This window comes from Geotrypetes seraphini, chromosome 8 (genome assembly GCF_902459505.1).
Source record: "Geotrypetes seraphini chromosome 8, aGeoSer1.1, whole genome shotgun sequence".
In the NCBI taxonomy this organism is placed as follows: domain Eukaryota; kingdom Metazoa; phylum Chordata; class Amphibia; order Gymnophiona; family Dermophiidae; genus Geotrypetes; species Geotrypetes seraphini.
In genome coordinates, this window is record NC_047091.1 from 115,205,704 (window position 1) to 115,218,322 (window position 12,619).

The window sequence follows — 12,619 nt, forward strand, 5'->3', positions numbered from 1 at the left end:
TTACGCATAGGTCGTAAATTTATCTTCTTTCTTTCTATGATTATTTCTGCCTTCATGTCTCTTTTTTTCTTTTGTGTTACGCACCACATGTGTTTTTCCCTAAATGTTTCTTCTCTTTCTTTAAAGATTGTAGTTCATCCCCCCTCACCTTCTGTACCAGTTATTTATTAGTATGTATATATTTTGTATTTAATTGTATAAAACTGTTCTATTTTGTTCATTTTTAAAATATTCTACGCATTGAAGTATTTGACATTGCGTGTACAACAAACCTTAATAAAGCTTGAAACTTGAAACTATTCATCTTCCACTTTGCCTGATTTAATCCAAACCTTCTCCACCCTTCTAAGTGCCTTTTTAAAAATTCTAGTAGTTCTGCATCAAACCAAATATTGTTTGCTCTTTCCCTCTTATGCATTCTCTTCTGTGGTGCAATATCATCTAAAATTTGAGTACTAAAATTCATCCAGATAAAAAATTTTCCTCTTGTCCCTCTTTCGTTCCTAATTCATAATGCAACCAAAATTCTACATGATCCACCTTGCCTCTTCCCATAAAATCAAGCTTCTCGTTCTTGAGGTCCCTTCCTATATTCACTTTACCTAATTTATTCTGCCATTTTATATGAAAATTACATAAACGATGATCAGACTAAACCGTATCCCTCCATGATACCTCAATTAGATCAATTATACTATTGAGATGTACTTTAGTGGAAAAAGTCACTAAATCCAATTGATGACCCTTAATGTTGTGGTAATATAAAATCCAAATTCTTTAAAAAAGAAAATAAATCATCAACATCTGTACTTGCCTGATCCATCTGAATATTTATATCACCTAATCAAAGGTGATATGGACCTAACATTGAACCAGATAACACAAACTCATAAAAATCTTCTCTCACTAAGTTCCATTTTTTAGGGGGGATATAAAACAAAGTAACTATTAAGAACTCATCTAGTTCCTCCTGCGATAATCTACAAGTCAGAAATTCATGACTGGGAGTGGATATAGAATCCAATATTGTAAAATCAAAAGAATCTTTCAGAAGTAGGGCTTGAAAGACAAGGAACAGAGAAGCCAGTGCAGAAAGCGTCTATGAGCCTAACCTCATGGCTGCTATGCATTGAATGCAGGTTATTCGTGCCAAGCAAAGAAAGGGTTTGAGCGCAGAATACATGGTTGCACATTGCATTAAAATGAATGGTAATGAGACCATGGAGTATTCCTTGGCGACGCAGAGGGATAATTGGGGGCTTTTGATGCATGATTACCAAGTCCAGGCCAGCATACAAGGGTTCATGGAGAGGATTTCATAACAGTTTTTGAGAGGTAACTGCCGATTTTGTCTCCTTTTGTAATCAGAAGGGAGCCCCTACAAAGTCCAAAGGCAGGTAGGAGGTAACAAACATGTGCATGGATCTGAACAAAACCAACAGTGAGAGCACACATTGGCACCTGTTCTGCGCCTAAATATGAGCCTTGTAAAGATTTTAGTTGTGAATTTAGGCGCGGAAGAACAGGCGCTACTGTGTTCTGACATTTTCATTTTTGTGCGGACACGCACACAAGTAGTTCCACTTACCGTATATACTCAAATATAAACCGACCTGAATATAAACTGAGGTAACCTTTTTTCCCCCAAAAAAGGAGGAAAAAAAGGTTGACTTGAATATAAACCGGGGGAGGGGGGTCCACCTCTTTCGCTGCTCTGCGAGGCTCTGCATCCAACCCCCTCATTCACTCCCTCCCCTGCCAATCTCTGCACCCAGCCCTTCCTCTCTCCCTGCCAGGTTCTGTACCCTTTCCCCCTCCCTCCTGATGCCTTACAGACCTCCACCGGGCCTGCCGTGAGGCCCGATGGTCCAGCAGTGGCCGGGACAGAAGGGATCCCTCCTGCCTCCTATCCCATCCTATTCTAATTATTTGTATCTCCCTCCTACCTCCCCTGCATACCTTAAGTATTCCTGATGGTCCAGCAGTAAATTGCAGCAGGAGTGACCTTCCTTCACGCCTGCCCGTGTAGAACTGCTAGCTAATTTTTTTTGTCTGGTCTTGGAGTAATGATCTACAGCACTTCCCTTTATTAAAAGTGACATCACTTTTCAACTTCTTTCAGCCATTTGCTGTGTAATGAGGGACACAGCAATAACCTCATTCATACAGTATCACTTCAAGATGTGCTCTTCTAATATTTAATTCTCTAATTGCAGAACATCAGAAGAATGGGAACTAGCCTTGGACAGTCTTCCCAAATATATGTAAGTCTGATACTTAGTTTGGTAGACTTGTTAGTTCAAGTTAAAGGCAATAAGTACAAAAAAAAAATAAAGGGAAAATAAAGGTGATACCTTTTTGGACTAACTTAATAAATCTTTTGACCTGCTTTTGAAGCCAGAGCTCACTTCTTTAGGTTGGTGTAAGAGTTAACAGTCTGTATCACCCAATACAGATCAGGTTACAGAATCTTCCTCCGCCAGACTGCATTTGGAGATCCTTATTCTATCTACATAGGTACAAGGTTGAATTATTGTTTCTGGTGGAATTCAGTATGTCATGTGTTTAAAATGGAAAGAGCGTTGGCAGTTCAAAAAGGTTACTATAATAAATTTAAGGATGTGTGGGGGCCATTTTTAAATTATTCTAATGAATAATGTACACTTTTCCCAATTTTAATTCTTACATGTGGATCGGGGGGGGGGGTTGGATTTCTATTAATAATATATATGAATGATAAGATATTATATTCATGTGGTATATTTTTTGTTGTATATGGAAGTGGGAGGGGGTGGGGGTTATATCTTATTGTTGTATGATATGGTAGATTTTCAAGTGATATTGTATTCTAATTGTTTGATATTTACTGTACACTTGTGAATTATAAAATGACTAAATAATTTTTTTTAAAAAGGATAAATCCTCAATAATTCTACAAACAATGCCTATATCAGTAGGTGCCTAGGGAAGTGGCATCTAACACGTCATTGAAAATTAGGCTAAACAAGTACACCCTTTCAGTTTAGCAGGATCTTCAGAATACTGTTTAAAATAGGTTAATTTCAAACAGCTCACCTCCTTATTGATCCCAAATTTGTCTGCATTTATAGTTAGAATCTTCTTAGTTCTTAATTTTTAGCAGTATTTATAATGATAGTAATTAGTAACTTATCTGAATGTTGTTTAGAGATTAATCACACCCCTCCCGACATGAATCCATGTTTCACTTGCTTCATCAGAGTCACGGTAAATTGCTACTCCAGCATAACACATTCATTAAAATTTTAGTTTCAAAGTCAAGCAAGCAAGTGAAACATGGATTCATGTCGGGAGGGGTGTGATTAATCTCTAAAGATCATTCAGATAAGTTACTAATTACTATCATTATTAATACTGCTAAAGATTAAGAACTAAGGGGTCCTTTTACTAAGGTGCGGTATCTGATTTAGCACGTGCTAAACGTTAATGCGTGCTAACGTGTCCATTATATCCTATGGACATGTTAGCGTGCGTTAGCATTTAGCGCGCGCTAAATCAGATACCACACCTTAGCAAAAGGACTACTAAGTAGATTATAGCTATAAATAAAGAAAATTTGGGGATCAGTGAGGAGTTAAACTGTTTGAAATTAACCTGTTTTAAACAGTATTCAGAAAATCCTGCTAAACTGAAAGGGTGTACTGTTTGGTATCATTGTTGATTTATGGCCTAATTTTGGGGAGTGATTGAAAATTAGGCACCATTATAGAATCGTATCAGCAACTTAGGCGCTGGTATATTAGGTCAGGGTTTTCTTGGCCTAAAATAGCGGCACCTGACTCAATCCACACCCAAACTCCGCTCCTAACCACACCTACATTTTGGGTAGGCGCTGGTAGGTGCCTCAGTGTAGATGCCTACGTCATACCTGCCAAGTTAGACGCCTACCTGACAATTTTTTAAAATTGTTTTTTAATAGTGTTCAATTAACTGCGCCAACTGAACCAATTAAAAAATTAAGTTAGGCGCCTGGATCAGCTAGGCGCACTGATCTAGGCGCCTCACTGTAGGCATCTTTTATAGAATCAGGGCTAGAGTGTCTAGATATTTGCCAGTGGCAAAATCATGGCCATTCTGTACTATTTTGTACCTTTTAGGGTTTACCTAGTAATTCTTGCTGTGTTTTTGTTTCACTTCCAGAAAGCTGATGTCTTTGGGATTGTAAGTTTCTTCTTCCTTTGCTTTTGTAGGAGCAGTTTTAACATTTCCCTTGCTAGAGCTGCCTACTAAAACCTCCCACTGCCTTATTTTGAGAATGTAAACCTAGGTCTGCCCAGTTTCTCAGTGGCAGTACTATGTATGGTTAGGGTTACCAGATTTTCCAAATGGAAAATCCAGACCCATAGACCCACACCCAGTTCTACCCATCCTCACCCCATTACGGATAGAAGTAGTGATAGGTTATAGGGTGAGTCAGGGACCATTTGACAGGTCATGAACCTGATAGGTTGCCGCGGGTGCGGACTGCTGGGCGCGATGGATCTCTGGTCTGACCCAGCAGAGGCAACTTCTTATGTTCTTATATTCTTATTGTGCCCCCATCCCACCTCCAATCCCACCCTAGCCTCCCAGCCCCCCCTGCTGCCTGCTCTCGTCAGACAGGAGGGAATCCATGCATGCGCGGATGTGACATGATGATGTCACACACATGGCATGGCATCATTGTATGACATCCGTGCATGCACGGATACTCTCCTGTCCAACAGCAATTTCTTGGAAGCTTTTCAAAACCTGGACAAAGTGTCAGGTTTTGAAAAGCCATCTAAACCCCCGGACATGTCCTCAAAAGGAGGACATGTCTGTGGAAATTCTGAAGTCTGGTAACCCTATGTACCATCATAGAGAAGATGTGTGGTTTTGATTTCTGATCCCCCAGGCCAGTTGGGGAAGTGGAGGCATAGCAGAAAGTTATGGTCATCACTGAATGGTGATACCTGAAGCCCTAGACCAGGGCTGGGCAACTCCGGTCCTCGAGGACCAGAATCCAGTCGGGTTTTCAGGATTTCCCCAATGAATATGCATTGAAAGTAGTGCATGCAAATAGATCTCATGCATATTCAGTGGGGAAAACCCGACTGAATTCTGGCCCTCGAGGACCAGAGTTGCCCACCCCTGCTCTAGACTAAAACCAAGAAAGGGAAGTGGTTATAAAATAGGAAATATTCATGACTGCTTACAAACCAAGGCTTAAGGCACCCGATCCCAGCATTGATTCCTGTTGAGCAGCTGGAAACCAAAAGGTAGGAGAAACTACAAGGTTAAAAAAAAAAAAGAAAGAGTCTGTAAATCTCTGCTAAAAATCAGGCAGCAGGACTTACTCAAACATCTCAGTACATCAGTAATTCTCACAGCTGTCCTCGGGGAAACTCAACCAGTCGGGTTTTCAGGACAACCACAATGAATATTCATGAGCTGGGTTTGCATGCAATGGAGGTAGTGCATATAACTCATGAATATTCATTGAAGATATCCTGAAAATCTAATTGGCTGGGATGGACAAAGACCATATTGCTTTTGATGTAGCACCATGCTGAAATCCAGAGACCAGTTAAAGATGAGAGTGGAAGATGAATAATAATAAACTCTCCTTCCAGACTATATCCATAAGGTGCCAAGAGAAAAGCACTAGCTATCAAGCCCCAAAAAAGCAGAGATTTGTATGGAAGCTTTAGACCGGCTGTGATGAAGTTACTTTTTTTTTTCTTTTTCTTCTTCTTCTTTCTAGCAAGACCCCCCTAATTCCAAGGTAAGAGGAGTTTATCTATTACACTAATAAACAGACCTGTGAAAAATTAGGGTGTGCAACTGCAATCACAGTATCTGTACCTATCCTTCTACTTGCCCTCATCCTCTATCTGGAAACAAAATTCAGCCACACCCTTCTGATCCTCGAAGCTTTAAGGTCAGTTGCATCTGCTCTGCTGGCTAAACTGCAGCCTTTCTGTGCTGCAACATTTGTTCCAATCTTGTGCAGAGTGGCTGAAGTGAGATACACAAACACTTTTTATCTGAATACTGCTTCAAGATCAGAATGGGCATGGCATGGTTCAGTCCTTTTGTATTACAGCAGACCAAGATTGAACATTTTAATAGTTTGCATGCAAGTATTACCACAAAATTTAGAAATAAGTGCAGGTTGTTGATAAATTATAACAAGAAGAGTGGACATCAATTTAAGTTGTGGAAAGGAGGTTGACTAAGCGAAGAACCCATGTAGAAGGAAGATAGAATAAAGGAAGGCCTTAAATAATTTTAACTTTTCCTAGAAAAAGGCATAGAGGGGCTGTAAGATAGAAAGAGCAACAGATACAACCCTAAAGAAAGGCGCCTGCTATTCTTTGAGGACAAGAAGGCATTATATTTTCACATGTGGGTGACATCATCCACAGAACCTGGCATAGACACTACCCAGTGCACTGTCACTTTAAATTTTTTAAGGGAGCGCCTGTACCTTGCATGTGCTGGTGCCTTCCCACCAGACATCAGCTCACGGGAAGTTTTCTGCAGAGTTGTGAAGCTGTTTTTTTGGTGTTTTCTTTAGCAAATCTGGCTCAGAGGCCTGCCAGTCTAAAATGGCAGGCCTTCCCCTCCCTGGTGTATCATGTGATGCACGGGGAGGAGCCTAAGGCCCTGATTGGCTCAGATATCGAAGGCCCCTTCTAAGGCTCAGTCAAACCAATCAGGGCCTTGGCTCCTCCCTCTGTATCCCGGGATATATTAATTTATATCAGCAGGACAGGTAAGTGATTGGTCTTGACCAGTCACTTTTTTTTGGATTGCTGAAAGCGATCACCTTTTTTTGTGCATTGGGAAGCAATATTAGTGCATCAGTCGCTCAGCTAGTTTGCATGGCGTTTTAATATTAAAGAGCTTATTTGCATGGCTGAGTTGGATCGGGCAAAAAAACACATGGCAAACCATTTTGTGCATCGGATCATCGCTAAACCAGTCAAAACCGATTTAGCAACGATTGTTAGATGATCGCTGACTTTAAGTGCATCTAGCTCTTAGACTGCAAACATGCTCTGGCATAGTACCTGGACTGGACTAAACCTCATAGAAAATCCTCCCAGCTCTTTGTGGCTTTTGACCCTAACAGACTTGGAGTTTCTGTTACAGTCCACCAGCAAAGTGGAGATGGTATTTTCTTCAGGCTGGGCTGGTGCTGCAGAGCTGTGTCAAAGCTGTGGCTGCTTTGCTAGCTCATTTCCACTCTATCCTGCATCTATTGAGAGCATCTGCAAAGTGGTTAGTTGGTCTTCAATCCATACTTTTACCTCTCACTACTGTTTGGAACAGAACTCTAGATTAGAAGAAGCAGTTCTGCAGGATCTTTTTACTTCCTGAGCACCAACTTTCCCTCCAATCCTCTTGGGTTTCGCAAGGATCCTGTATATTCAATGTTTAACTTCTTCCAGAGCCATGATGCTGGGAGCTTGGGAATCCCACATGAAAATATAAGGCCTACTTGTCCTCAGAGAAAGCAAAGATACTTTCCTATAGCAGGTGTTCTCCGAGGACAGTAGATATATATTCTCACAATCTGCCCTCTTATACTAGTTTGTTTCTTAGCTTTGTTACTTAACTGCAAGTCCCACGAGCCAACACTGTGCGGGAAAGCACCAGTATACACATAGTATGGACACTGCCTTAAAAAATGTAAAGTGACAATGCACTTGGTAGTGTCCATACCAAGTTTTATGGATGATGTCACCCATTTGTGAGACCAGGAAACGTCATCAGAGGGAAATCTTGGAGTTGGTGCAAGCAAGGGAGAGTGTGGCATAGTGGTTAGAGCTACAGCCTCAGCACTTCGAGGCTGTGAGTTCAAACCCCACGCTGCTCCTTGTGACCCTGGTCAAGTCACTTAATCCTCCACTGCCCCAGGTACACTAGATAGATTGTGAGCCCATCAGGATAGATGAGGAAAATGCTTGAAGTACCTGTATGTAAATTGTTTTGAGTGTGGTTGTAAAACTACAAAAAGGCAGTATACAAGTCCCAATCCTTTTCCCTGGGGAATGCGTTGTTGCTCGCTGCCAGCGAAGACCTTAAGGATTTAAAGGAGTGGGGGGGGGGGGCAGGGGAGCAAAATTAAGTAAACTCTCCTATCCCAATCGCCTTGGGAATCATCTTGGCAATTTCTTTGTATGATTCTGCCCTTACCTCAAATTTGTTTAGATACTCTAGAGTCCTCAGTATTCTCGGTCTTAGGCCATCATTATGGAATAACCTCCCTTTGAACCTCTGCACTGAGTCCTCATACCTTAGATTAAAAACAAATCCAAAGACACACATGCAAACAGGCAAAAAATATATTATAACCCTCAGGCAGTGTTTGCAGTGGCGTAGCGAGGGTAGGGGGCACCCCCCAACCTTCTCTCTGTCCCCCACTCCTCCATGCCACCCACGCACCCTCCATCCCTACCCCCCACTGTACCCCTTTAAATCTTCTCCAGCATAAGCAGCCTTTCTGGCCCCACAACCTGGATGTGATTTCAGAGGGAGCCAGGCCAGTTCAAGCAGCAGGCCAAAGTAGTTGCTCATGCTGGTGAAGATTTAAAGAGGTAAAGGGGCATGAGCGTGACATGGGGGGGTGGAGAGGTACCTTCACCCCCACCAAGATGACACCTGGTGCAGTCCACCCCCCTTTTCTATGCCACTGAGTATTTGTATGTTTTGGGTGTTAAGGGGTCTAATATCATTCTAGTAAACATGATGGCAGATAAAGGCCAAATAGCCCATTAGTCTGCCCATTTGCAGTAACCATTATTTCCTTCTCTCTCCGAGAGATCCTACGTGCCTATCCCAGGCCCTTTTGCATTCAGACACAGTCTCTGTCTCCACCATCTCTTCCGGGAGACTGTTCCATGTATCTATCACCCTTTCTGTAAAAAAGTATTTCCTTAGATTACTCCGGAGCCTATCACCTCTTAACTTCATCCTATGCCCTCTCATTGCAGTTTCTTTTCATAGTAACATAGTAAATGACAGCAGATAAAGACCCGAGTGGTCCATCCAGTCTGCCCAACCATATATGCTCCATAAATTTATTTAGTTTAAACGGCCCTTTTTCTTAGATATTTCTGGGCCAGAAACCCTGAGCCCTGCCCAGTAGTGTGCTTAGATTCCATCTACTGGAGTCTCCATCAAAGCTCACTCCAGCCCATCTTAACCACCCCAGCCTTCGAAACCCTCCCTAGCCCGTCCTCAACTGAATGTCCATATACAGGACACAGGCCATGCAAGCCTGCCCAGTACTGGCCTTAGTTCCTTCAATGTATACCCATTACTTTCTGATTAGAGATCCTCTGTGTTCATCCTACACTTGTTTGAACTCTGTCTATATATTTCTACTTCTAGTTTGTGGTCACTTGTTGGAGATGTTCTGCATTGGTAACCATGGTCATAAAATCTGTTAGCACTGAGTGTCTGTAGGAGCTGTAGCAATCAGCTTGTTCAATTTTCCTAATAGGTATGTTGATGTTCTAGGGCACTCTACAATATTTACACTGCTGTCTTTTCCTAGTAAGGTTGTTGTTGTTGATGATACAGAATGACAGAACAAATCTATAGGTCATGAATGGCTTTTGTAGAAATTCATAATATACTGTATCTGCTACTGGAAAGGAGTTATGTTGCTGTTACCGAGATGAAACCGGAATCAGATTTTTTGTATGGTGAATTCTATGGGGAAATATCATAGTACTTCTCTATATCCATTGATTCATGAGAAAAGCTTCTTAGACATCTCGCCCACAGCAGACAACCCCACATGTGCTGTCCTGCCCTAACACTCAGACCACACATATTCCAACCTCTAGTATCCACTCATAAATTGTATCTCAGATAACTTTTAACTTCCAAACACCTCTGCCCCCTGACTGGAGAGCTGAAGGGGGACTTGTTCCTAGCCTCTACTACCTTGGGAAATTTGATGTTATAGGAAGCTATCTTAATTTTTACAACTTGGGCTCCTTTGAGACTAGAACGTGAGAGCACATAGCCATGTACAATAGCCTGTGTTTGAAACAAAACAATAAAGGGGGAGAAGTGTTAGGATTAAAATATAGGCTATTTTAACCTTACACAGATCAGTAAATGGAGGCTTCTGACCTCCAAAGGATTGAACCTGCCTGTCCGCACAGGAAGAGTTGCACAGAGATAGAAATCAAACCCATCCCTACAAGTAATCTCTTCAATCCCTGCTCATACCCATACACTTTAGAAGTAGTTATTTAATTGAATTATGTTACTGAAGTATGTTAGAGGCTCTGGTAGAGACCCATTTACAAATAAGCAAAGACACTATTAATTTAGAAATATTAATTGGGAAGAATACATACTTTGTAAATGGGTCTCTGCCAGAGCTTCTAATGTAACTAAAATACTCCAGTGATGAGGACCCTAGAGCTGTGTCAGCTGAAGACTTCCTCCAAAGGTGGCCCAAACTTCCTTTTACCAGGCTTGGCTGGCAGCAGCAACATCCCTAAGCCACAGATCATCTCAGTGGCTCATGGATGCTGCAGTTATTGCCATGCTTGGTACGAGGGGTGTTCCAGCCACCTTTGAAAGAAGTCTTCATCTGGCAATGCTTGGGGATCCCCACCGGCTAAAGCAAGAGTCAGGGTCACTGTGGGACATGCTGATGCCCAGGGCAGAAAATAAAGGAGGGCCCCCCTCCCTGATCCCCTTTCCTCCAAGCTCTCCACTTGCCATTACTATCATGCTGACAGACCCTCACCAAATACAGAAGGGGGTCATAAATTAGAAAAATAAGTATTCAAAAATTGAACTGGGAACCCCAAAAAGTTTTTTCAACAATGGAGAAATAAAAACAGAAATGCATTTCCTTTTCTGTTCAACACAATACAAAGACATCCTGTACACATTTCCCAAAGGTAATATATTTCAGTCAATAAATTCAAAATAAAATGCTTTTTTACATTTATTGTCTGGAGATTTATTTCCAGCTTCTTTGTTTTTCTTCTTTCCTGTCTTTTGCAAATTCTTTTTCAAGCAGTTGCTGACCACTGGTCTTTTCTTCTCTCCCCTGACATGTTCCATTCCCTCTGACATATTAACCTTTCCATTTAGCTATTTCCTCCCTTTTTTATTTTCTACCTAAATCCACTCAAATTTTACCCTCTTTCTCTCTTCTCTTTACTTTTCAGCAACCCACCCACTCTTCTGTTCCCTTCCACTTTCAGTCTACTCCCCATTACTATATCTTTACCCACTGGAATCACTATCCTCTGTTTATTCATTTCTCTGCCAACCCCGTCCTCTCCCTGGCTTTCCCACATGGTGCCACCATTCCCAGCCTGCCCAGCATCTGCTCCCTCTTTCTCCTGTCCCCACTCTTGAAGCCTGAAAGCTAATCAGTAATCTTATATTCCATTACAGTACTTTCCAATTCAAATTCAAAGGGGATTGCAAGAAAACCCCTATATCTCCCTGTCCCTTTCACGTCATCCTCAGACAACATCCTTCTGTTCCTTCTGTCATTTGCGACCTGAGCAGCAAATTGTTTTTGGGTGTGGGAGCATGCTCCGCCCTTCTTTTACCACATCAGGAACTGGGACCTTTAAAAGTCTAGCACCTAATGGTGCGCTGCCATTTGATGTGCCGTCTAAAGCGCAAGTCAAAGGCACGCACCTTTGCAAAGCGACTGAGAAGAAATGGAAGTAGCCCCCTTTTGAATAAGTATTTTGCATTTCCAACTTTAATTGTATTTGAGATTTTTTTACCTTTTAATGACTTCTGTTTTTAACTAATTTGCTCCATTTAGTTACTTTCTAGCTAGAAATGGTTTATTTTAGGAAAAGATTTCCAACTTTCCTTGTTTTATATTTATGTTTATTATTCATTTGATACCCTGCCAATCTGGAAAGTCATAGCGGCTTTTGTTTTATATTTACTTTAGGACTTGGTTTTTTAATGTATTAGCTTTTGAGCCAATTCCAGTTCATTACTCTTTTAACAGACAAGCTAGGATCGATAGATTTTCCCATCCATTTCGTTCCCTCTATGACTGTTCAGAAGCCGGCCCTTTTCCAATACAAGTGCTCAATTCTGCTCATCACTCTTCCAGAATTATTAGCAAGGTTCAAGACTTATCATCCCTGATATGTCGGTGTAAAGCTTGCTAAGGGATGATAAGCCTTAAAAAAACCTTCTGTGGGTGAAACATGTTGGCTCCTATTTCCCTAAAAAGAAGACCACAATTAACAGCTAAGCACCCTTGAAATATGCCAGAAAGGTTGTTAAATAAAAATCTAAAAGGGTAAAGTTTGTTAGTAAAAATTGATAGTGGCTCCAGTGAGAAGGTAGTACATAAAGCCTAGGGCAGTGAAAACTTTTGAGCCTAGGTGGTACTTCTGAGGAGCTGGGGATTATATATTGGCGGTGAGGAGTTTGAGATATATACTGAGCTTGGTATATATTTTGGTGAGAGTTCTATTAGGAACAAAGCACAGCTGGTAAAAGATTGGCTAGAAGAAGATCAACTTGATATACTGTTTCTGACTGAAACTTGGCTAATTTCAGATAATGATATAATCATAAATGACATCTTACC

At 41.3% G+C, this 12,619-nt stretch overlaps 1 protein-coding gene across 9 annotated transcripts in view; it reads left to right on the top strand.

The window, feature by feature from the left end:
• The window catches only part of IZUMO4 (IZUMO family member 4), a 45,350-nt gene that overhangs the window by 25,360 nt on the left and 7,371 nt on the right, over positions 1-12,619 (top strand). For 6 of the 9 annotated variants that reach the window (XM_033956083.1, XM_033956084.1, XM_033956086.1 and 3 more), the window contains 3 exons: positions 2,217-2,264; positions 4,180-4,200; positions 5,765-5,785. In XM_033956083.1, the coding sequence (XP_033811974.1) occupies positions 2,217-2,264; positions 4,180-4,200; positions 5,765-5,785 (90 nt within the window). The remainder of the gene's footprint in view (positions 1-2,216; positions 2,265-4,179; positions 4,201-5,764; positions 5,786-12,619) is intronic. The other 3 variants (XM_033956087.1, XM_033956088.1, XM_033956090.1) reach the window with 2 other exon arrangements.